This window comes from Bactrocera neohumeralis, chromosome 4 (genome assembly GCF_024586455.1).
Source record: "Bactrocera neohumeralis isolate Rockhampton chromosome 4, APGP_CSIRO_Bneo_wtdbg2-racon-allhic-juicebox.fasta_v2, whole genome shotgun sequence".
Lineage (NCBI taxonomy): Eukaryota > Metazoa > Arthropoda > Insecta > Diptera > Tephritidae > Bactrocera > Bactrocera neohumeralis.
In genome coordinates, this window is record NC_065921.1 from 70,395,472 (window position 1) to 70,421,553 (window position 26,082).

The 26,082-nt window shown below is 36.7% G+C and overlaps 5 protein-coding genes across 6 annotated transcripts in view; 1 reads left to right on the forward strand and 4 right to left on the reverse strand.

The window, feature by feature from the left end:
• LOC126757277 (uncharacterized) overlaps nucleotides 1-26,082 on the forward strand; it is a 292,908-nt gene that overhangs the window by 166,831 nt on the left and 99,995 nt on the right. The gene's annotated exons all lie outside the window — the stretch shown is intronic.
• Nucleotides 10,592-11,475, reverse strand: LOC126757281 (uncharacterized). The gene is made up of 2 exons (XM_050471060.1): nucleotides 11,276-11,475; nucleotides 10,592-11,210 (listed from the first exon to the last, which is right to left on the reverse strand). The coding sequence occupies exons 1-2, from the start codon at nucleotides 11,333-11,335 to the stop codon at nucleotides 10,707-10,709; spliced, it is 564 nt and encodes a 187-aa protein (XP_050327017.1). The 5' UTR covers nucleotides 11,336-11,475; the 3' UTR covers nucleotides 10,592-10,706.
• Nucleotides 14,472-15,203, reverse strand: LOC126757282 (uncharacterized). Its single transcript, XM_050471061.1, has 2 exons — nucleotides 15,133-15,203; nucleotides 14,472-15,067 (listed from the first exon to the last, which is right to left on the reverse strand). Exons 1-2 carry the CDS (start codon nucleotides 15,190-15,192, stop codon nucleotides 14,564-14,566), a joined length of 564 nt encoding a protein of 187 aa, XP_050327018.1. The 5' UTR covers nucleotides 15,193-15,203; the 3' UTR covers nucleotides 14,472-14,563.
• Nucleotides 15,777-16,555, reverse strand: LOC126757283 (uncharacterized). Its single transcript, XM_050471062.1, has 2 exons — nucleotides 16,456-16,555; nucleotides 15,777-16,389 (listed from the first exon to the last, which is right to left on the reverse strand). Exons 1-2 carry the CDS (start codon nucleotides 16,513-16,515, stop codon nucleotides 15,889-15,891), a joined length of 561 nt encoding a protein of 186 aa, XP_050327019.1. The 5' UTR covers nucleotides 16,516-16,555; the 3' UTR covers nucleotides 15,777-15,888.
• On the reverse strand, nucleotides 17,842-18,616 carry LOC126757280 (uncharacterized). The gene is made up of 2 exons (XM_050471059.1): nucleotides 18,527-18,616; nucleotides 17,842-18,461 (listed from the first exon to the last, which is right to left on the reverse strand). Exons 1-2 carry the CDS (start codon nucleotides 18,602-18,604, stop codon nucleotides 17,958-17,960), a joined length of 582 nt encoding a protein of 193 aa, XP_050327016.1. The 5' UTR covers nucleotides 18,605-18,616; the 3' UTR covers nucleotides 17,842-17,957.

The following is a 26,082-nucleotide window of genomic DNA, read 5'->3' on the forward strand; positions in this document are numbered from 1 at the left end:
AATTATTTTCGATAGCCTTCCTTCGGATTTGCCATAGAAAAATGGCAAATAGGAACTGAAAGCGCGGAATGAGAGAATCTCAAAATATGAAACTATTTTCAGAAGCCAATGTAACCAAATATTTCCGAGTTGTAGAAAAATCGCCTTGACCCACTGTACCACGGCAACCCTGCAACACTTTAAATGGTGTTAGCAAACGCCTACTGAGGATGCGGCGAGCCGAAGGGCAATAATCATAGTGTGTTGCGGCTAAGTGGGTGTTCGAAAGATAATTAACAACAAATATTTAGCGTTAAATGTCAAAAGCATGAAACCACTGAAACCGAACATTTTACAAGACCACCACTAACAACAGCAACAACAACAACAAAGAAGTGTACAAGATACCGAAACCCAAATGAGTGTGAGCCGCATGTAGCAACAACAAAAAGCAATTAAAAAACGAAAGTGAAACGAAAACCACAGCAAATGGGAAAAAGTAAGGCATTTGCAGTAACAAAAACAATACGGGCAAGCTGGATACGGACCATGCGCGTCAAGCTCACTAAATTAACAAGAGTTTTCGCAGCAGCCAAGGCAACCAAAGTGTTGCCACATATGGAATATGGGATATACAGTTACGTACATATGTGTACATATGTGTGGATGTGTGTATGTGTACCCCCACCTACACTCGTGAAGGTGTTTGTGCAGCGTTGCATGTCCGATATGCCAGACGCGAGTGCCTCATGTGGCCTACCCGCCCGCGCATGTAGCATGACCACCGAATGTGGCGCAAAGCTTTGAAGAAAGGGTGTGCTGTGGACAGACATATTTTGTTGTTGCTTTTTACATTATTTTTTGTTGTTGTTGTAGCTGTTAGCGTTGGATTTGCATTGTTTTGCGGCACAGCATGTGGCAAACATGGGCACAAACACTTGCTGTGTGGCAAGTTTGTATGTTGTTTTGCTAATACTTATGCACATATGGATGTATGTGTAGGAATCTGTGTTGATGTGTGTGTGCGCGGGGTTAAAGTTGTCGTTAAACAATGACGGCGCACAGCGTAACTGACAAACATTAGCGGATAATTAAACCACCCACGCAACACAATGTTGCGGCAACAAAAACCATAACTACAACAGCAGCAACAACAACAACAGAAACAATAGCGTTGAAATGAAGAGCGCGCACCTACAATGCAGCCCAGCAGGCGTAACGGCAAAGCAAAACAAAAGCTAAGCGAACTAAAACGTACAAAACAAGCCCAGCGCATCATTAAAGTAACAACAACAACAACTAGTAACAAACATCTATACACTCAACGCTTATAACTATCATTTTAATTTGACCCGCCAGTCATATTTGGCGCGCGTTGTTGTATTAACATTGATTAAAACCATAACAACAACACTTTCCACATCACCACATTACATGGAGCCAAGTACGCTGCGCTATGCCGTGTGGTGTTGCGTGTGCCGTCCACAGCCATGCCTTGCTAAGCTGCTGCAACACACTGCTGTGGCAACACCATAGGTGGTCGCTTCATCGCGGTCGTTGTTACCAGATACACCGGCGCTGTATGTGTGTCAGTCAAACAGCAGCCACCAACTGATTTGATAGTCATGTGACTAGTTGACTGCCTGAGCAAAGATTAACAGATATTTAACTTGCATTTTTGTTGTTGCCTTTCCCTCTACTACTGACTTTGTTGTATTTAATGTATGTTTTTGTTGTTATTGCAAATGCTGCCACTCACTTGGATTTTGAGCTGGCGACGCAAGTCAAATTTGTTGTACAACTTTGTTGTTAACGCACGCGTAGCATGAAATGGGTACACGTGTACTTGACGATGTTCAGACATGTGTTCGGAAGGTGTAAGACTCGTACGAAGTCTTGTTCGCACAATTTTAAACTACAATAAAAAAGAGCTTGAGCGTAAGTGAGTATTTGGTTCAGAATTAGCACTAAAGTTGCGGCAAAGCATAAGAGAGTGATAGATGCGTTGGTAATCGGTAATTGCTGATAACGGCATCATAACATGTAAGTATATATATGTATATCAATATCTTCCAAACCCACCCGCATCAATGGCGCCTTAGAACAGATAGCTTTTAGTGCAACTATAGCTTGCTGAAAGGCTTTCAGCACTCTCAAGGCTTTTACACTTAGAGCTTTTAGTTCGATTAAAGCTTCAAAAATTCACACTAACCCCATTTTTCCTAGCTGAAAGGCTTTCAGCACTGTGAAAGCTTTTACACTTAGAGCTTTTAGTTCGATGAAAGCTTCAAAAATTAACAATTTCGATTTATCATGCATATGATGTGGATAATCCCATTTTTGTATGCTAAAAGTCTTTCAACATTGTGAAAGCTTTTACTCTTAGAGCTTTTAGTTTGATGAAAGCTTCAAAAATTCACAACAATTCACTTTTTCTTATTGAAAGGCTTTCAGCACTGTGAAAGCTTACACTTAGAGCTTTCAGCACTGTGAAAGCTTTTACACTAAGAGCTTTTAGTTCGATGAAAGCTTCAAAAATTCACAATTTCCAATTACTTATCATGCATATGAAGGCGATAATCTCATTTTACACATTGAGATTTTGGTTTCATTCGCTAGCTTTAAGCTCATCAAAAACAATAAAGCTCAGCTTATTAAACTGTCTTTTTCTTCGGACGCTCATTTCAAACTGTGTTATCAGTTGTGCTGCTCAAATTGACAGAAATTTATTATAGTTTTGGTGATCGCTTTCGATTTGTAGATCTTTTTAAGAAATTTCCGCGAAACGTTCGAATTAGATGGTATACTTAAGTCTTTAGTTATGTACCGTTCCATCCAACAGAATGTTATTCATTTCACCTTTTACTCAACCCATCGAATATCGCCTACTAAGGTCATCAAACCCTAATATTCATTACATTAATGAGGTTTGGTCCACGGACTTTGGCGAAGGTCAGTAACCTCAGATATGACAATTTCGTCGTATCATAGTTAGAAATGAAGAAGTCCCTGTATCATTATATACATATATTCGACACTACCGATTCACATTCACACAGGCGAGCGTTAGGTCTCAGATATGGATCTTATTAATAATAACTACTAACACTAGTATTTCAACACTCACTTCAGCAGAGCATCGATTATATTGATAGATTTAAATACTTATTAAGGCATTACACCTCCGACAATATCAACTATCCATTTAAAATATCTCACTTGTAATATCTAGGTTTTGCTAGGTCTACTATATATTCAATGCCGTACCTACTTCCTCTTCTGAAGACCAATTTACAGACGTGCCAGACGTGCCAAATTAGGTAACTGGTCAGAATACTAAAGATTCTTAAGCTATTGAGTATGTGCCCGTTAGATTTCCTATGTTGGGAACCACTAACATATATTTAAATATGTTTATGTAAATAGCTAAAACCCGTTCCTTGGAAAGAAAGCCATCTCAATTACTCAATATTTTAACAAACTTCCAATCTTTATTGAACAACTCTTTTCACCAAATAGCCAGGCTATTTTCGAAATACATTATTTCTCATTTTTTCTTTCTTTTATGACTCATTTCATGGCTAGCGTTTCATTGATTCCAACTAATCAGCTTAAAATTAAGTACTTAAGTATAGGCAGCTGAGCTTTCACTGCGGCATCATTAATTCTATTAAAGCCGTAAGCATGCAAGCAAAAGCGTTAAATGAAAACAAAAGACACGGCAAAAACAAAAGAAAACTAAGTAAAGTTTGAGAAAGAAAATATTTATATTTTTTTTCAATATTTCGCTCAAATTCCGATATTGCACTGTTATGTAAAGGTTTTTGTATATATATTAATCCTTTTTAAAGCACAACTGACGTTATTTTCTCTTTTATTTTCAGGTATGTATGCTGTTCAAAGCTGCTCGCATGACAACAAGTTGGTGCGTTATAAATTTGGGGTTATTTAACTCTATTGCTGCAAGTAAGTTTAAGTATTAGAAAACCCAGAAGGAAACGTCGGTGGATTTAGTCATGTCCGCTAGTTAGAACCGTCTGTATATACGCGGGTTCCAAAGTTTTTGAAATATTGTTCTAAAATTGTGCTTACAGCCTTTTCTCCCAACGAAGCTGCTCATTTATCAGAATCAGACCAGACCACTATAGTTAATAGCTGTCATTCGAACTGAAAATCAAATTCTATATCATATGTATAAGGAAACATGTTTTGAAAATATAAAACCTTTAAGTATTAGTCTCAAAAGAACACTCAACTCATCTCATTTCTTATTAAAAAGTATTTTCGTTCAGTCCGTTTTTTTGTGGAAATATATCAGTTAGTGTAGCCTATAAATTCTGCGAATTAATTACAAAATTTTGGAGTACGGGATCAGTCCCGAAAAATCGTGACTTCATAAAAATCTCAAAATTTATATATACTGAGGTTTGAAATATTGTTTTGGTTTGTTTGGTATCGCAGAATATATTTATTTTCATACATAGATTTTTATACTCTCTGTAAAACCATGCTTGGAACATTTTAAACGTTTCGGAATTTCACTTTCTTAATTTTCGGTAATTGTTAATTTCTAATTCAATGATAGACTCAAAAGCTCCCAGGATCATCTTTAAGACGAATCAATTTACATTGAGTAGTATATGACATTTTTTAAATTTTCTGACTTCGGTACCAATCACAAAATTTACTTTTTAATTTTCTCAAAACATATTCCAAAATGTTCGGGATTATGTTAAATATTCTTAAAAATAAACAATCTTTTCACATCATTTTTCTTTCCTTTAATATTTTCTCTCAATCCAGAAATTTCGGGATTAGGTTAATATTTTAAAAATAAATTTTTTTTATTCACATAATTTTTCGTTATTTTCATATTTTTTCTCAATCCCGAAATTTCGGGATTAGGTTAATATTTTAAAAATAAAAATTTTTTATTCACATAATTTTTCTTTACTTTCATATTTTTTCTCAATCCCGAAATTTCTGGCTTCGGTACCAATTCCAAAAAACATAAGATTCAAATCGTATTCAAAATATGTACATATGTATGTATGTATATTGTTTGATAATACCTTAGATCAATGTACAGAATTCGGGATTTTCAAGGAATGCATATACATACATACATACATATGTACATACAAATTAACATTTAAAATCTTCATCTCCATCCTAAAATTTCATGATTAGGTTAAATATTTTTATATATAAACATTTTATTCACATCATTTTTCGTTCCCTAAATATTTTCTCTCAATCCCGAAATTTCGAGATTAGGTTAAATATTCTTAAATAGAAACATTTTATTCACATACTTTTTCATACCTCCAATATTTTCTCTCAATCCCGAAATTTCGGGATTTGGTTTTTGTCAAATTTGTGCCTAAGTTGTTTTTTCGATCCAATAAGAGCTCATTTTAATTTTCAGCTTTACCTTAACAGCCACATAAACACATGTATACAAACATTATTCGTACACACACACACACGATTTTACGACAACTTGCTTGGCACTCAAGCACTTGCCACTTAAGAGATAATTAAAAGTATACCGACTTATCTTACATACTTTTAATGTCCGCTTGTAAAAGCAGGAAACAAAAACCCGAAATTGATAACACACCGGCACACACAAAGCCGCCACTTGCCATTAGCTATACTTGGGCTACCAGCGCAACTAAAATGTGGCAACCGAACTAATAAAAAATTAAAAGCCGCATTTTTTTTTATTTTCCATCGTTATATGCACCTACAAAGGCTGCTGAAAGAATTCCATTTGTTTATTGACATTTTAATGCTCACCAATTTGATAGAGCAAATAATAATAAAAACACAAAGATGCTCGTGCCAATGGCAAGCCGTCGCTAGTAAAATGTTGCTGACGAATTCGTAATTAAATGCGCCAATATTTCGTTTTTATTGGTGTATGCGCGGCACTTCGTTTCTTTGTAGGCCGAACAATGCAGGTTTTTAGTGTAATAAATGTAGCAGTATATAGTATAACTGTATGGCTGTATGTATGTATGTATGTATATTTACGTGATTTGTCATCCTTTTGACAGTGGCACGGCAGCATTTTCCACTTTTAGCTCGCTATAGACGCTAATTCTTTAGGTGAGAGGATGTGTAGGTGCATTTGGATGTGTGTGTGCGTATCACTACACAATCAATTCAACTTAATTGAGTCGTTTTAATGTATTCGTTAATGGTCAACAATAATCGTAAATCTTCTCGTACATTAATCATGTCATCACAGCCGAGCCAGATAGTATGCCAGAGTAAAAGCAATATTGGCTATGAAATGAGTTGTAACTAATGCAAACATGTGGGAGTTTTTAGTCAGTTGCAGCATGGAAGCTGTGAATTGAATTTAAAAAAGGATTCTGACGCGTTTATTATGGATTTACCTAAATGCAAGTTAATAATAAAAAATTGGTTATTTAAATGCAAGTCAATTAGTGAAAGCCCGGCATATATTTGTAGTGCTGGAAAAGAGTTAAACAAATAAGAAAACACGTTAACTTCGGTTGCTGAAGCTAAAATATCTTTCACAATTTCGGTACCGAAAAAAAAGGAAAGTTGGCCAAACTGGGAGCCTCTTTAGATGAATCCGAAGCGGCGTTAATACCATGTCCACTGCGAAAACAATGAAAACAATCAAACGAGCGTTTTCTACTCACTTTGAGCAAATAGCTCAGAGCAGGTAATATTCAGTAACCAACAGCAAGATAACGAAGCGGATATGGCTCAACCGTGTTGAGACTAGAACCAAGGACTTAGATTACTATATTGGGGCACTGGCCGTTTGGAGAATACGCACTAAAAATGGGTCTGCCCTATAACAATATTTTCCGCAGATGTAAGCTAGAAGAGATTAATGAAACAGTTTTTCATTTTCTCTGTGAATTTTTAGTTCTAACGCAAACTAGACACCGAATACTTGGAACACATCAAGCACCAAACCTTGAATGGCTGTTCACAAAAAGCATAGCGGACGTGAGTAGTAACCAAAAATGAAAAGAGATAGCAAGTGTGTAGAGGTTCGACGGTAGTGCATCCAAAAGGCGCATCCAGTACTAATTCTGTCCGAAGGGCAAATACAAAAGTCCAAAAAGAAGAAGATATTTGGTAAATTGTATAAGTTTTCCATATAAGGATATTATTTTGTTCGTTTAGTTTGTATGGCAGCTACAACAGTGATCCGAACGAACATTTTCTTATTGGATTATAAGGTTGCCTTGAACATGAATTCATGCCAAGTTTCGTGATACGGATAACGTAGTTTTAAAAGATATCGAAAGCATAGAAAAAATGTATATGTATACTAGTGGATCCGGCCACGCGTTGCTGTGGTATACATTTTGTACTATAATATATAATAAACTATTCAATACAGTGAAAATTTTTTTTTACGAATAAAGGCGAAAACGCTTATGTCGCTATAAGAACCAAAGAGATTGTACTTGAGGTTTAATTTTGAATATTTTGAATATGCTTATTGGAAAAAATAACGAATTTAAGGCTGCTTTCTCAATGTCTCTTTACCAGCCTTTCTGTCCAGTTAATAGAGTTGTCTGCTTAATAGATTGCACTTAATAAACACCAACACTGTGCATGGTTAATGTAGTTGATTCGCTTTTTTAAGTTGATTCGAACTCGACATAGTGTGCAAAATTTTACTAAAATCGGTTAAGTCGTTTAGGAGTTCATCGCGGACAAAAAACGTGACGTAGTCATAATACGATATCCTGCCGAATGGTAATAATAATGACGAAGGCAAAAAGTGAGGTTAATTTCGAGCTTCCCATTGTAATCCAATACTCTAAGGTCACTATAATATTCAAGCTTGATACATTGAGGCATCACATCAGGGACTCAAAACAAATAATTTCTTAGAGAAAATCGGTTGAACCGCGCAAAAGGAAAATCAATTTTTAGCTGCTGGACATCTGGCAATAGTAGTCGGATAATATAGACAATTTTTTAAAAGCATACACATAGATTTTGTCATAAGGAATAAGGACTAGCTAAGCTCAACTATGTAGGATAGGTTAGATGGCTGATCATAGATCGCTCGTGGACTTATGTAGTACTTTGTGATACCATAGAAAAGAAGAACTCCTGTGTTCGAACTATAAATTAGCAAAACACTACAATAGTCGGGAAGTCTGTAGTTGATGGAAAGCTCCTTACAGTAGACCCCTCCACCAAACTTCCCCAAGCTTTGACCCATCCGTGAAGAAGCTCACTGCCCCTCTCCCCCAACAGCTTCTTCCCACCCACAACTCCTCGCCGGTAAATGGGTAGGGAAGAAGCCGCCAGAGTTCAGTTTAGCGACTCCATCATCCAAGTGATCCGGTAGGAAGTCAAAGTTGGTGAGGATTTCCGAGTATTCAGACTATGTAAGTCTTAAATAATATTGCTAGAGTCTCCAGTTATTAAATTCACTTAGAAATCGATTTTTGCAGCAAATTGTTGCAATTTTATGGAAAATATGTACACTAGTAGCTTTAATGCTTCAAGCTCTTCAAGACACTATAGCGTGTTCTATATTCGTTTATATATTTCTATGCACATAGAGTCGTATGTACAGTTATGCACATGTGTTTGGCTACGTAAGTGTGTCAACGTTTTAGTTGGCCTGTCGATTACGAGCAAATCACTCGTTGATGCAAACAATAGCAAAAGCTGAAGTGCAAACAGACTTGCCAGCTTACACAAGCAAATACTAACGCATATGTGTAGCTGTGTATGTAAACTATTTGCTTAGCGCTACAAGCAGTATGCAAGGAAGAATGTCTTCCTGGCAGAAAATACAGTTCAAAGAAATATATAGCTATGTATGTGGATATATTAAACTATATATGTATTTATGTACTATATATATAACATACACAACATAGAAAGCAGCTTTCGGATACACATGAAAGCTTCCACATTGCACTTACACATGCCACTATTTGCTTAGAAGCTCTGGCAGCTGGCACCTAAGTAAATGAATTTGTATGTATTAAAATGCCAATACTGTGTATTTATTTAGTGCTACATGAATGTAGCTGCATGTGTGTGTGTGTAGTATGTGCGTAAGCTCATCTATATACACTTGCCTGCCCATTGAAGCGCTAACAATGGGTTCAGCGTCACTTCACTTTGACAAGCAATTCGCTAAAAATCATTTCCTAAGCGGCTGAAGTGACAAAGCTCAGCGGTTTGAGTGGCTGACAGCATTATTGGCATGCAAGTTGTTGTAACTACATATATGTATATCGTGTTATTGATTTGTATAAATATTTTCATATTCTGCGTACTCTACTTATGCGTGTTTATATAAGCGCTGCCACTTCAAAATGATCAATTTCAGTGAATCCTTTTCTTCTTTAATATTTCAAATATCTACTTGTTAACTAAGGGATGCATTAGCCGGTTGAATGATCATTTGTTGGTATATGTTATAAAAATCAATGTTGCTGAAACAGTCAAATAGGTTGTGCCCGCGAGCCCTGGTTCGTGCGCCTTTGATTACCCAAAAAGCGCCGGACTGTTTTATGGGCAAGGAGCCGTAGTGAGTACTCGCAGAATGGACGTTGAAGGCGAAATCGAGAGCGTTTTCCCATTTACGCAGCACGCCTGAAGTGTTTTCTCAATAAATCTATTGACTGAAGCGATGTGTGGCAAGTGACGCCGACTTGTTGAAACCAAATATCACCGTGATCACGAGCTGAAATTTCAGGCACCAAATAGTCGGTTACTTTCTCACCGACATCATTTTTAAAGAAATGTGGACCGATAATTCCACCGGCCTACAAACTACACCAAACCGTTGTTTTTACCTGTTGAAATGACAGCTCCTAAATCTCTTCAGTTTGGTCTTCGTCCCAAATGCGGCAATGCTGCTTATTTACAAACCCATTGAGCCAGAAATGGGCCTCATCGCCGAAAAAAAATTTGGCTCGAATACGTCAGATCTTCTTGGAACACTTCAAGAACATACAGAGCGAAGCGATGTCGCTGTATTTTGTACGCTTACAATTTAAAAACTCGACGTAAAATGCGCCAAGTCATTCCACATGCCAGTTCGAGTTGCTGCGAACGGCGCCGAATCTCTACGGTCTTCGTACACACTCTCTGCTTCATCTGCTATATTTTCTTCACTCTGTGCTGGACGTGGTCTATTCGATCGAATATTATCCAATAATGAATGCTGAGTTTCAAGATGGGTGATGCTTATGCGAATAGTACGTTCAGTAGGAAACCGAATTATGAGTAGGATTAGCTGTTTAGAATTTTGGCAGACCTTTGGCTTATGGTTGTGGCATTCTGACACCTGAGTATGATGGGGTGTCACTCATCAGAATGTGGGGGTCACGGTGTAATGTCGGAATTGACCACATTCCGTTAAATCCCGAGTACGTACTCCCTCGTCGTTAAATGTTGCAATACCAATAACTCAATAGAAATATTTTCATGTAATAGGAAGGAGGGGGAAGCCGGTGAAAATCCTCCGGCTACCGATGTTGGTAGAGCCTCCATACGCGACTGAAACGCCTGCACTAGCAAAGAAACCTCAAACAAACCAACTTACCGAACATGCTGAATATAAAACACCAACAAGTTTAATTATTTCTTTGTTCGTACTTTTTTCAAATTTTTTTCCCAGAACTACATATGTAACTTGTAAGTCACACAAATTCTGTCTTTTTTACATTACTTTTCGAAACCATAAAGCTTCATTCACCATCTTCCACTTTCATTACCACTGCGCCTGCGCCAATATCGACTACATCCTTGAAAATAGTCAATTTCACTTTTATATTGCCCCTTGGTAACTGAGTGGGCCACGTGTCGGTCTTTAAAGTCAAATTCTTAAAGTAATATTCACCTTTCGGCAGGGGACACAAACCCTCCTCAGGTATGTAAGGAAAATCAGTGTTCTCACCATGTACAAAAGACGGTTGCGCTACTTTAGCGAAATAGTTTTTGAGACCCTCACAAAGGGGCATACGCGGGATGCCTATGGGTAAAAGCTTATAACTATCATCTCCTGGTTGAGAATGGAAAGTTTCTACACTTATCATAAAGTGTTCGTTGTCCATGTCTTCCAAAAACTTCAAAGTGCCATTCAAGGTACGTTGACGACCGATAACTCTAGCGTTATCCGCAGAAAATAGAGTCTCCTGCACACCATCGTAATGCTCGAAACGCTCATTTTTCACCGTGTAACGTTGTTCAGCCTGAAATATTTTGAATTATTTTATGAGTGTTCCTTTTTATTTTTATACGATTACTTTTCATTTACCTCTGCAAATCTCTTGCACACAAAAAATACCGTTATAATGATGCCCACGTAGAACTTCATTGTGCAACGTATGCGATTTAGTCGTGCGAATACTCCTCTATATCTGTTATTTCAGTACTATTGTTGAAGTTCGTCATTGGTTGCGTGCCATTTATGGGATTTTCGAAATGTTGCAAACATCTCAGATAATACCTGAACCAGTTGGAACATGCTGAAATTATATATCGTTTTAATTAAGAGATGTAAATCTAAATTCATAACACTGAACCTAGTTATAGGGTGCGAAGTTTTCTGTGTTCAAAGCCGGAACCATAAACACTATCAGGAGATCTTTTCAACGCTGTTTGTTTATTCCGACTTAGTAACTCTTCCTTTGAATATTCAAACATTTTCATCAAATGCAGTATTTTGAAAAATTCAAATTTTGGTTAACTGTTCATGACAAGCTCCTTAAACGCAACTATTATAGTATACGAAACTCTACGCAAGAAATTCTTCTATCAAGGCTTCATCGGTTGGTGGAGCTTGTCACGTTATGTTAGGTTAAATCTTGCCGCTAAAAATTGCAGAGTCAAATTTGTCAACGATTGTGTATAGGCTTTCTCAACCAACCTTCAAAATCTGAAGATATCTTCTTCTCATCCGAGGCTGCTGTTGGTTTTTCATTGGGGTGAGCTTTTTACGTGGCGGGTCCCAAACCCAGCGCACAACCCTATGTAGGGGATGTTTCGCCTTCTCACTTTAGCTGGCCTTCGAACGGATGTTCTTAGGCTACCCAGAGGATACTTGGTCAAAGACCGGAAGTAGTGAGCTGCTTGAGCCATGTGTAAAAGAATCGCTTCTGGCCACTCCCAAGTGAATGGCGATCAGAGAACTTTCCTCACTTGCGTGAACTTCTACACATGACTCCATCCTCCACAAAATCTGAAGATAACTGTACATAAAAAGGCACACAATCTCAAATATTTCTTTCCTTATACTGTGTTATTAAAAGTTTTTTTTTTCTAAAATAAATTGTAAGTCAATCAAATTCTTTCTTTTTTATGTTATTCCTCCAAATTTAAAGCTTCACTCACGATCTTCCACTTTCATCTGCAGTGGCCATGCTCCAACATTAATACATAATGTTCAGCTTAAAATAGGTTTGGAGATTTTATGACTGGTGTTTTGTTATCCATATTCAATCACTTTTAAATTACCTTCGCAAATTGTTTCCAAATACAAGATACCGTTATAAGGATGCCCACGTAAAACTTCATTCTGCAACATATGCGATTTAGACGTGCGGAGACACCTATCTGTGATTTCAGAACTATTGTTCAAGTTTATCATTGGTTGCGTCTCATTTATAGGATTTTCGCACTGTTGTAAAAAGCGCTGATAAGATCTGAACATGGTGGAACATGCTAAATTTATAGAATGTTTTAATTTTTGAGATATAAATCTTCATAACACTGCAGCGGGATATAGGGTGCGCTACAATGGCACTAAGTGTTCAAAGCAGAAAATATAAATCGATTTTTGGTTTGAGTTTTTATATGTTCTGACTTCGAAACACATTTGTGTAAATATTGAAAAATCGGTGATCGCTGGATTTCGAACAAGACAAAGAAGTAAAGGACTCGCGCAATCCTTAGTCATCAAAAATTAATCTTATAAGCATTATTTGTCTAGATGGCATTGTCCGGCTTAAGATTGCTCCTCAATATTTTAGATTTACATATATCGAACGATTTATGATTTATGACTTTACACAAAACGGCTGAGGACAACGCAGATCTTATGTGCAGCAATGTGTGTTGTGAGTCATTTTGTAGCTGGTATAGAGGACCAATAAAATTAGTATATTAGGGTTGGAAAATATCTCCATTACGCCTTTTTGTCTTTGAATAGCGCGGCTATTTATGTATTAAGTGCTACAGAGCTCGTATTTGGCAATACTATACATCTTTGAAATGTCTTGACATAACCTACAAAAGGACGCTATGCATGATTTGTTTGGATATTGCGTTCAACATTTATGGAGGTGTAAACATGGAGTTCACTAACGCCGAAATTCGCGCTATTTTAAAGTTTTCCTTCGTTAAAGGCAAATCCGCTAGAAAAACGTTCCGTGAGATTAATGGTGTTTTGGGGGATGATACTCTATCACTTCGAACGGAGGAATGGTTTCGACGGTTCAGAGCGGATTAAAACGACACCATGGATAAGCCAGCCGGCGGAAGACCTGTGACGACGAGCACCTATCAAATCATGGAAAACATCGAGTTAGACCGGCATGTGGCAACTCGTGACATCGCCCAGAAGATGGGAGTTAGTCATCAAACCATTTTAAACCATCTGCAGCAGGCTGGATACGCAAAAAAGCTTGATGTTTGGGTGCTGCATGGTTTGACGCAAAAAAGCCTTCTGGACCAAATCAACACTTGCAATATGCTGCTGAAACGGAACGAACTCGACCTATTTTTGAAGTAGATGGTGACTGGCGACGAAAAATAGATCACATACGACAATATCAAGCGAAAACGGTTGTGGTTGAAGGCCAGTGAATCATCCCAAACACTGGCCAAGCCGGGATTGACGGCCAGTAAGGTTTTGCTGTGTGTTTGGTGGGATTGGAAAGGAATCATCCACTTTGAGCTGCTCCAATATGGCCAGACACTTTATTCTACTGGACCGCTTGAAGCAGGCGATCGATCAGAAGCGTCCAAATTGGCCAACAGGACGGGTGTATGTAGTGTTCCACCAGGTAAACGCCATTCCACACACATCGTTGATGACTCGTCAGAAGCTACGGGAGCTCAGATGGGATGTTTCATCGCACCCACCATATAGCCCAGACATAGCGCCAAGTGATTACCACCTGTTCCTGTCCATGGCGAACATCCTTGTTGGTGTAAAGTTGAACTTAAACGAGGCTTGTGAAGAGTGGCTGTCCGAGTTCTACGCAAATAAGGAGGGAGGGGGGCTTCCACGAGGGGGGTATTATGAAGTTGCCGTTTCGATGGAAACAGATTATCGAACGAAACAGCGCATATTTGAACTAAATCCGATCACTGTAACACTTTTTATAAAGAATTGAATAAAGTGCAAAAAAGCGGAAGGGAAATATTTGACAACCTTATATTAACAAACCAACTTACGGAACATGCAAAATATGAAAATACCAAAAAGTTTAAAAATTTCTTTTTTCGTATTATTTTTTTTTCAATTCTATTTTTTCTAGTACTAAGTTGTAAGTTAAACAAATTCTGTCTTTTTTACATTCGTTTTCAAAACCAAAAAGCTTCATTCACGGTCTTCCACTTTCATAACCAATGACCCTGCGCCAATATCGACCCCATCCTTGAAAAAAGTTATTTTCGCTTTTATATTGCCCCTTGGTATCTGAGTGGGCCATGTGTCGGTTTTGACAGTCAAATTCTTAAAGTAATATTCCTTTTTCGGCAGCGGACACAAACCTTCTTCAGGTATGTAAGGAAAATCGGTGTTCTCACCGTGTACAAAAGACGGTTGCGCTACTTTAGCGAAATAGTTTTTGAGACCCTCACAAAGGGGCATACGCGGGACGCCCATGGGTAAAAGCTTATAGTTATCATCACCTGGTTTCGAATAGAAAATTTCTACACTCATCATAAAGTGTTCGTTGTCCATATCTTCCAAAAACTTCAAAGTGCCATTCAAGGTACGTTGACGGCCGATAACTCTAGCGTTATCCGCAGAAAATAGAGTCTCCTGCTCACCATCGTAATGCTCGAAATGGTCATTTTTCACCGTGTAACTTTGTTCAGCCTGAAATAGTTTTGGATATTTTATGACTGTTCCTTTTCATCAATATACGATTACTTTTCATTTACCTCTGCAAATCTCATGCACACAAAAAATACCGTTGTAATGATGCCAACGTAGAACTTCATTCTGCAACGCATGCGATTTAGTCTTGCGAATACTCTTCTGTATCTGTTATTTCAGTACTATTGCTGGAATTTGTCATTGGTTGCATGTCATTTATAGAATTTTCGAAATGTTGTAAAGATCTCAGATAATACCTGAACCAGTTGGAACATGCTGAAATTATATATCGTTTTAATTAAGAGATGTAAATCTAAATTCATAACACTGAACCTAGTTATAGGGTGCGAAGGTTTCTGTGTTCAAAGCCGGAAGTATAAACACTATCAAGAGATATTTTCTAAGTTTTTTGTTTATTCCAACTTAGTAATTCTTCCTTTGAATATTCAAACATTTTCAGCGAATGCTGTATTGTGACAAGTTTTGATTAACTGTTCATGACAAGTATCCTTAATGCTTTTCAAATACTACGAAACTGTACGCAAGCCCTAATGATCGAAAATTAATCTACCAAAGTCTAATCAGCTAGATGAGTTGTCAGGTCATGTCAGGCTAAAAATTACAGTGTCAAATTTATTAACGATTATTTGTAGGCATTCTCAACCAACCTTCAAAATCTGGAGATAACTGTAAATGAAAAGACACACAATTTCAAATATTGCTTTCCTCGTATTGTTTTATTAAAAGTTTTTTTTTTTCTAAAATAAATTGTAAATCAAACAAATCTCTCTTTTTTACGTTATTTCTCCAAACTTAAAGCTTCACTGACGATCTTCCAGTTTCATCTGCAGTGACCATGCTCCAACATCAATTCCGTTTTTGAAAAAAGTCATTTTTGTTTTTAAAATGCCCCTTGGTACCTGAGTGGGCCACGAGTTGGTGTTCAATATTAAATTTTTAAAATAATATTCACCTTTCGGCAGGGGACACACACCCTTTTTAGGTATGTAAGGAAAATCGGTATTCTCACCATATATAAGAGACGGTTGCACATATGTCCTGAAATAGTCTTTGAGACCCTCGCAAATGTGTATACTCGGGTAACTAACTAACGGTTTGAACCGATCATCGCCATGTTGAGCGGAGAACATTTCTACACTAAGCGTAAATTGTTCGTCGCTCATGTCTTCCAAAAATCTCATAGTGCCATTTATGCTACGTTGACGACCGATAATTTTCATGTTATCCGCATAAAATAAAGTCTTCGTCAGACCATCGTAATGCTGGAAAAGCTCATTTGTCACCACGTAAGTTTGTTCAGCCTGAAATAGTTTTGGAGATTTTATGACTGGTGTTTTATTATCCACATACAATTACTTTTCATTCACCTCTGCAAATTCTTTCCAAATACAAGATACCGTTATAAGGATGCCCACGAAAAACTTCATTCTGCAACATATGCGATTTAGACGTGCGGAGACACCTATCTGTGATTTCAGAACTATTGTTCAAGTTTATCATTGGTGGCGTCTTATTTATACGATTTTCGCACTGTTGTAAAGAGCGCTGATAAGATCTGAACATGGTGGAACATGCTAATTTTATAGACTAATTTCATTATTGAGATATAAATCTAAATTCATAATACTGCAGAGGGATATAGGGTGCGCTACAACGGCGCTAAGTGTTTTGAAGTTTCTGTGTTTGAAGCCGAACATACATGTAATGACTATCAAACAATGTTTGTTAAAGTTTTCCGTTTAGCTGACCTAGAAACTCATTTATAATTAATAATCTAAGGCTTGATTGTCTACATGGCATTATCTGGCTTAAGATTGCCCCTAAAAATTATAGATTTGTAACGAACGAGCAAAAAACGATTTTACACAAAACTGATGAAGACAACGCAGAGTTTGTACCCCGCAATGTGTGTTGTGAGTAATTTTGTGACTGGTAGAGGATACCAATAAAATTAGTAAATTTTCGTGAACTAAAGTTCACAAAATAGTGTCGAAATAGGTCAGCTAAATATGAGTCGTCTGAGGTTGTTCTCCAATACTAAGGTAAATAGACGAAGATTGCAACGCGGCCTTAAGTCTATTGTGCCCTTAACGTTCTTATAATGGTACAGAGTATAATATTCGGTGGATAAAGTGTACATCTACATATTGTGTAGTCGAAAAAGTCTTTTCGTATTTCTAAAGAAACTTCAAGTAATTTTTTTTTACATTTAAATTCAACCACGGAATAAAACTAGTGTATTTGCAAATGATAGTTTAAATATAGCAGATACTGCGCAGTTAGAAACTCTGATATATCACCATGAAGTACTTCAAATTTTAAAACTTAAGCACAATTTCTTCAAGTATCTGTTAGTTTGAAGTTGGAAAACATTATTTTTAGGTTTGAATCAGAAGTCTGAGAAAGAAATATATACTTCCTAAGGATTTCCTTATATGTATTCAAATGTGTTCCGAAGAAATGTTGAAAACAAAATCCAGAAAATTTGCGGAAATTATTTTCGACGATACAATTTCGATTAAAAATATGTAGACTATATGTAGACTATGTTCCCGATGGTATTCCCTATGGTATTAACTTATATATCGTGCTCCTGCTAAATGAAGACCTCAGCCCTAGCTTAAGTTTTATTTTCTTCGGCAGTCTTGCATACAAACATTTCTGCTTACATGCTACGACGAAAATGCTCATTAAAAAGGCTGCCAATCACCCATACATATCTTTTATTGACTAATGAGATATAACAAAATGTATTTATTATAAAAGAAATTACTGCAAATTTTTATGAATATTTTTTATTAAGAATTATAGCAATTAACCAAAGCACTACAAAATTTCTGCTTAAAAGATTTTCCAACTCGCTCGTTTCTCACTGCCGGTCTTCGACTCTTATTATCACATAACTGCCTCCAACATCAACTTCATCCTTGAAAAATGTCAATTTCGCTTTCAACAGGCCACGTGGTATTTGATTTGGCCAAGTGTCTGTTTTCATATCCAAATCCTTCACAAAATATTGACCCTTCGGTAGCGGACACAAACCGTCTTCGGGCACATGCGGAAAGTCGGTGTTTTTACCCTCAACCAAAGACGGTTCCAACAATTTCGTATACAATTCTTTGACGCCCTCACAAACAGGCGTACGTGGTACGCCCATTGGCAATTGCTTATATTGACCATCGCCTTGTGGTGAGGAGAAAATTTCTATCTGAAATTTATAATGCTCACTAGACATGTCTTCAGCGAGTGTCACACTACCGTTGATGTAACGCTGACGTCCAACAATTTTCAAATCGCTCAAATCAAAGGCTGTTTCCTTTAAACCCTTGAAAGGCTCTAATCGCTCATTCTTAACGGTGTATGGTTGTTCGGCCTGAAATAATACGAAATATGTTAAAGAAAAGTGAATTAGGAAACATTCATTTGTATGCTTTATACCTTCGAAAAGCCGCTCAGTACACAAATTATAATCAAAATTGCGCTCTCGCAGAACTGCATGCTGAGTGAGAACTTCATTTGTACTCGTAGTGTTTTATTGCTTGCCGTAAAATTGTGAATATGTTCATTGCTCAGATGGTATTTATAGGCTCGCTGCTAGTGACCAAATCGCAGATAATACAGAAAACATGAAAATTGCGTTTGAAATCGTGTTTTACATGTAATTGAGTTACAAAAATTTATGTTACTGCTTTTACAGTTATCTGTCCTCTGTGTAGAAATTGCAAAATGTCATCAGCAAGTCTGATTCATGATTCGTTGAAGCGAGACAAAAAATTTAAATTTTATGTTAAACAACTTAAACCAGAGTCAAAAGCGGGGCATGATCATCACATTATAAAAAAAAATATCATAACATAAAATTAAAATACTTGATATTTTTTGGTTCACGTGTGCAACTAGCTGATCGCTTTTTAATAAAAAACAAAGAATTTTTAGATTTTATCAACTCGGAGGACCGACTTTATAGTACCGACGAAACACGTCTAGTGTATACATGATTTATGATACATTTATAAAAGTATATATATATTTTCACATGCTATGTACATACATATATATTTGAGTTCAGTGCAGTTTGGAACTTCAACAACGTGTCTAATAACATCTTCCGCTGTCACAAATAATTATTACTACACTAACTAAGTGTAAAAACCAGGCGCTTTCTTCTCTACTGTCTAGTCATCTCGGAAGCTATACCTTTAGAGAACCAGGAGACATAACCCCGACGAGATGCCATTAGTCGTCTCAATAAATTTGCGATAAACTCAAAGCGTTTTGTCGATTTGTGAGGGTCTCTTGATCTATTATATAGGGGTGTTTGGTACCACAACAGATCCATCTTCTAAGACCTTCTTTATCTGGTCTCTCCAACGGAGTTTAGGCCTTCTTCTTCCTCTGCTTTCCCGGCGGGTACTGCATCGAGTACTCTCAGAGCTGGAGTATTTTCATCTATTCGGACGACATGATCTAGCCAGTGCAGCCGCTGTCTCTAGATTCAGTGAACTATTCCACTATTGAAGCATATTTCGTACAGCTCATCGTTACATCGACTGGCGTACTCGTCGTTGCCAGTGCGCAAAGGACCATTAATCTCCCGTAGAACCTTTCTTCGAAAACTTGTAACGCCGACTCATCAGATGATGGGTTGATTTTTGTTCGCCTCGAGAAGACTTTACTTTTCAACTGCCTACTCAGTTCAAAGTAGTACCTGTTGATATTCCAAAATATTGTTATGCGGCGATTGGATGATCACGAGATATTTCTAACGACTCGATTGTTGAGGACAATGATGTCAATATCATCAGTATAAGCCAGCAGCTTAAACGTTTGTACGATTATTCTCGTATCAATAGTTTTTAAGAAAAAAATGAGCTACAATTTAGCGTTACAGGGTGACTTTCTTTCCTTCTCAGTTTCAAAAAATAATTAAGTTTGGTATTTTTTTTCGCGGTATGTATTGCTTTCAGCCGCCTTCTTTGCCTATTTATTTAATACGCTCATACTGATGGCTTCGCTCTTCTTTTAGTTGTACTGTGCTGCTTTCTTGGCTGTTTGGCGCCTGTCAGTGAAGCTGTCATATTTGACATTTTGCGCTAATGCGCACATGCAATCCAAAAACAATTCATGCGAAGCCCCTTGTTTTGCAGCCAAACACTATTTGACACTCCGCCTCTTCTCTCTAGCGTACACTTGCCGTGCAAATTAAGGCAGATAAATGGTGTTGTGCACTCCTTTTCATATGAAGCCCAGCCTCACAACGTTGCCGCTGTTGCCGCTAAATTGGGTTAGCAGTGAGCGATGATTCTTGGCGCTGCTTAACAATATAAGCATGTACCGCAAGCGTTTGTCAGTTGGGCTTTAAAGGTAGTGGTGAGTTTCATTTCTAGACGCATAATGGCGGCTGGCGGCATGCCAAGATAGCGCGGTTCAGCGGGTAGGTAAATGGATAAACACATATATGGCATATACTATATAGCATATATAGTATATATATGTATGCCTGCTTGTATTCTTGTTCGTAGGTAATTTCCCGCACTATACTGGCTTGAGATGACGCAGAGTTAATATGTTAATGCAAATGCCGTGACTAAGATGAGATCATTAATCTTCACTAAGCGATTTGGAGATATGTGAATATATGTATATGTATACATTCTGACACATAAACATCATTCAGCATTCTGGCTCTAAGTGAACCTTGCTCCTTCTACAGTAGAGACAATTAGGATATGACTTGAGTGTATCATTAATTGTAAAGGAAATTGCCATCAACATGCAGTAGTCACAATAGCTATTTGACAACTTGCTCGATATACAGGAAATTCAATAGACGGAACTCAAAGCGAAATTTCTGGAAAAATATTTTTCGCAAAAATTCGATTCATTGTTCAACTTAGTGATACAGCGATTAAAACAGTATTCCAACTATACCAATTTTGAAGTAGCATTATATAATTATTATTATTTTTTCACAAACTCTATATGCTTATGCATTATTTTTAGTCTTAGAGATGCACCGTTAGGTGAAAAATACAAAGAAATGTGAGGGATCCACCCTTTTGTGTGAGGAATCAGATGGTATGATGTGATTGTGATTGCTGCACTTGTGTGTGTGTGTCGATATGTGGTACTCTCATGAGCGTATATAATGCGGATTTTAAGTGGTGAAGCTGGAGTGTGGTGAAACTTGCGTATCAGTGTTGTGAGTCTGAGTCGATGTTGTGTGCTAGTGAGGTATGTATGTTTTGGTCAAGCGATGATGCTAACTTATCCACAATTTAATAAAGATAAATCACATATTGCGTAATATATAGAGTGAGGGCTAAGAGAAACATTGATTCGTTTCAACCCATTTTTCGCGTACAGACATCTTATACCCATGAAAGGATTCTGTCTTTATTTCATAATAAATCTCAAACACATATTTTTGGTAAAATTTTTGGTAGCTCTGGGGCTCACTTTTCCATTATCAAGGGACTTGAATAGTTATGGACCGATTTTGTCAAATTTTTTACCTGCGATGGCATATTCTGCACTGTTCGTTAAAGATTTTATTTCAATTTATTACCTCTTTGGTGCTTGATATGTATATAGGAAAGTTGGAACTTAAATGTTATGAAAGTAGGTGTGGTTTTCATCCGATTTCGCCCATTTTCGCAATGAAACTTGACAATGTTAAAATAACGTATGAAATTGGCCCAGCATGTGATTTATCATGTTGTCGGTGCCACGCATATTATCTAATTTTGAAACCGGTTCCTATAAAGTCCACTTGTGCCATCCTGGATATACAATTTAATGTCTCTGAAGCCTTAGTTATTGATTTATCGCACTCTCATTCCACACATCCTGATCAATTATACATATACAAAATTCTTATATCTAACTTGATAATTTTTAGGGACACAAACAATCGTAAGGTGAACGAACCTATTATACAACATGTTGCAAAAGTATAATAACGTTACTTTTAATTATCATAATTAGTCGAAAACCAATTTTTCTCAGCCAACTAAATAAGTATAACTCCTTGGACATTAAAAAGAATGTATATATTTATATGAATTTCATAGACCAATAAATCACTTAATCTCTCAGTTCCCAATAAGACAAATTTCCATTTTATTTTATTATTTTAATACGTTTTCCACTTTTCCTATCGATCATTTAAGCTACGCAACTTCCCTCGGAAAGTTATAATAATCTTATAAAAAATTGCAAAATTTTACATTCAAATTTTGAAACGAAAATCCTTTGGGGCAATGGCCAATATTGACAAGAGAATCACTCAAGAAGCCAAAAAAAAAACATTGCGTACGGAAGGAAAAAATTTCACACACAAAAAAAGGATTTAAAATATACAGACATTAAAAAAGTACTATGAGTAAAGAAGAAAGCAAAAAATTAATAAATAAACTTTGACGAACAAAATAAGTAGACAACAAGTAATAAAGTACTATATATATTCATATAGAATTATATAAAGTATATAGAAAGGAAACTTGCAGCATTATTACTCTAAAAGGTATTGCTGGAAAACTGGTAGTTTAAAGCGAACTCCCGCAGTGCTGGCAAGCATACGCGTTGCATAATATTGCGAAGAAGGTGTGGAAGAAAGTTGAAAAAGCATCAAAAAATGAGCTAAAGCAATGTGGAAATATACAAACTGCAGACTGGTTAGTATATTTAACAATTTGCATAAGCAGGGTGTTCATTATTTCCAAGTTTACTTTTATTTCTTTTAAGACGGAATCTGAATTTTCCTCTTTTCCCTCAAAAACAAGTATTTAACGTAAAGAAACTATTTAATTTTTATTTAAAGCGTGTCTAGAATAACTTTCTTTTCCAAAGGGAATAATCTGGGATTCTGTGATATTTTGAATTAAGCAAATAAATTTAAAATTTTAATACAAAATGTACCCATTTACAAGAATATGCAATTGATCTATACATTCTCTGTTGCTTATACGTCATGGTGTACTCAATGCATACGGTGCATATGATAAATAAATTTAAGGGGTTACATGAGTTTCCTCGGGTAAAAAACATTATTTTTTCAACAATTTTTTTCTCATAAAAAAAATTAAATATTTAATTAGAATTGTTACGAATTATTAACAAAGAAATTCTGAAATTTTTGGAAAAATATAATTTAAACTCGGCCACTGCGATGTCATTTCCGGTGACCCCTCGGAAAAAAGATGCGCACGCGTTAGCAGGACAACTCTTTAAATGGTGATCATAGTGAAAAATACATGTTTTAGTTAAAACCTTAACTTAGAATTTGGACTAAGGAAAAAAAACTGAAAATTGGATTTTTTGCAAACATTTTTACAGAAAAATTTAAAAGTTCAGTGAAAAAAATCAACTTTACATATGTATTTTATTTTTTATTCCAAGTATATATTTATGTACATACATATATATGCGTTTGATTAAATAAATGTTAACAAAACCGCAAAGCGGCGAAGTAGGTGTTCGGTGATTGCATTGGTTTTTCTATTGTTAAAGGTTTTGCGGCTCTCAGCTGCTGGTTGAATGCGGCATACTTGTGGCCTAGGAGTAAAAGGATAACGGTAGTAAAATGCAGTACAAGGCCAGTGAACAGTGGGGTGATGAGCGAAAAATGAGAAACTGGTTTTAGTGGAGAAGGACACCAAATTGAAGCAGCGTGTGGAGCAGAAAGTTAAGAATTATGCTGTTGGATGTCAGAAAGTGTGGCAAGAAGTAGAATAATAGCGAAAGGGTTTCGCTTAGTGCGTGTGAGTTGGTAAAGCGTTGTGTAGTAAATGTTATAAAACCAAACTGAAGTTATGTAAAGGAGTTTTGTGTGTGTGTATGTAAGGTGCACAGCAGTCAACTTATTTCTACTGTTTCGCGGAATTTATGTAAATTCAATCGAAAAGCTTAGCTGCGCTTTACTTCTACTTTTTAGCACACAACTGAGTGTGAAATAAATGTTTGTAGGTGTGTATACAAATATTTGTATGTGTGTATATAAGCTGTTTGGAAGATGTAAGCGAATTGTTGAAAGTTGTTGATAAACGCGAGCTTTAGAGCTGGCTGCACCAAGCAATTGAAATACCAAAGCAGAATATAATAAAAAGTGGTGGTGTCTTAAAAATTGTTAGCTACAACAAAAAATTTATATTTTTTATTTTTTTGGAAAAATTTATGTAATTACAAAACTGTTAGAATTTTTTTATATTTTTTTAACGGGACCAAGGAAGCCTGTAGAGGTATGCCGCAAGGTGGAATGCTATCTCCGCTTCAATAGACATACATAAGTGGTGAATAAGCTGTTTAAGAACGTGGAAGCCAAAGCCGCTATGATAGTGGTATATGGGGATAACATTGCCATCTTAGTAACAGTCCAAAACTGGGCATCGCAAGCGGGTCTGGGGTTGAATCCGGAGAAAATGGATTTGCTTTTGTTCACAAGAAAGCTCAAAATTCCTCTAAGGAGTTTCCCTTCCATAAATGGGACACAAATCTCTCTGAAAGACCGCACCAAGTACCTTGGGGTAGTCTTGGAAAGCTAACTGCTGTGGAAGCACAAAGTGGAAGAGAAAGTAAGGAAAGCTCGTAATGTTTTATATGCGTGTAGGCAGTAGTATGGTGCATAGCTGTACGGAAATACACCTACCGGAAGCTAATGGAAAGAGTTTAGAGACTCGTTGTAACAGGAGCTTTAAAAACAATTCCAACGGCGGCTCTTGAACTGGTACTAAACCTGCCATCTATACACTTTTTCTCTGAAAACTGCGCAGCAAAATCGGCGGGACTACTACTGACCACAGGAAAATTTACATACAGAACAATCGGACATAGCTCGATAGATAATGATGGTTGAAAAAACACCGACTACATGACCTTACTTTTTAAATGGGAAAGAAGGTTCAACGCAAACATAGCAAATTATGCCTGGGCCAAAGGTATGTTAGCTACGCGCAACACCAAAAATTTATACTGATGGCTCGAAAATGAACTATGGAGCTGGTGCGGGAATATACTGTGCAGAGCTAGACATAAGGCAACCTTTTAAGTTGACGGACCACTGCTATATATTTCAAGCTGAAGTCTATGCTATTGCGAAGGCCGCGGAGTTGACCACTAAAGCACCTGGAGCCAAATTCAGAGTCAACATCTACGTAGACAGCCAAGCAGCAATCAAGGCAGGACCAAAACTACTCTATGCGTGCCTATTTGGCCTGCCTTACTACTAACATAATCTAATTTTCTCAGACTGTTATCATCTAATCAGAAAAAAGGGCAACATTTCCCACCCTTTTCAAAAAGTAAGCATGTCAGTGACCTAACGGATGTTTATTTATACTTCCTGATAGTTATTAGTATTTTTCTAATAAAAAATCGGATTATGCTGAGTATGGAAATCGGGAAAGAATTAATTCCCATTGCTTTTTGTTTTGTCAAGTAGAAATGGTAGTTTTTAAATGTTGTAAATTAATAAAAACATTTTTAGTTGTATTTCAAAATAATTTAAAATCTTTAACTCATACTAAAATTTTATACAATGTGAAAATAAAATTAAATAAACTTTTTCTCAAAAATGGGAAAAATTTTGTTTGTACTTTTTTCCTGTCCAAAGGTTTGCCAGCTTTAAATTTCCTCCACAAGTAATTCAACACAAAAAAATTCTTTCAAGCAACCAGCTTAAATCTTACTATATTCTTACAAGCTCGCAAGGTTGCATTTGAATGGATTTTACTTGTACTAGTTTCCATTATTGTGAATATATTTCTTGCAGGAGTCCTGCCATGCAGCTCCTTTAATGCCAGTGAGCAATGCAATTTGCGTAAAGTGCTCGGCTGTAACTGTGTTAGTGAGTGAATATGAATGGACTGGTTTTTATTGCATGCACCTCTTTTATCACGCCTTATCCGTGAACCTCAAGAGACGTACAATTCGCCCGCCGTTGCGGCAAAGTGCAATGCATGGAACCTTACCGAATTCACTGGCTAGATATTAAGCGC

Coding starts and splice junctions, on each gene's coding strand:
- LOC126757281 (XM_050471060.1), bottom strand. CDS start 11,335: ATGAAGTTCTACGTGGGCATCATTATAACGGTATTTTTTGTGTGCAAG. Junction 11,211..11,275: donor TGTGCAAGAGATTTGCAGAG/GTAAATGAAAAG, acceptor AAAATATTTCAG/GCTGAACAACGTTACACGGT.
- LOC126757280 (XM_050471059.1), bottom strand. CDS start 18,604: ATGAAGTTCTCACTCAGCATGCAGTTCTGCGAGAGCGCAATTTTGATT. Junction 18,462..18,526: donor TACTGAGCGGCTTTTCGAAG/GTATAAAGCATA, acceptor GTATTATTTCAG/GCCGAACAACCATACACCGT.
- LOC126757282 (XM_050471061.1), bottom strand. CDS start 15,192: ATGAAGTTCTACGTTGGCATCATTACAACGGTATTTTTTGTGTGCATG. Junction 15,068..15,132: donor TGTGCATGAGATTTGCAGAG/GTAAATGAAAAG, acceptor AAACTATTTCAG/GCTGAACAAAGTTACACGGT.
- LOC126757283 (XM_050471062.1), bottom strand. CDS start 16,515: ATGAAGTTTTTCGTGGGCATCCTTATAACGGTATCTTGTATTTGGAAA. Junction 16,390..16,455: donor TTTGGAAAGAATTTGCAGAG/GTGAATGAAAAG, acceptor AAACTATTTCAG/GCTGAACAAACTTACGTGGT.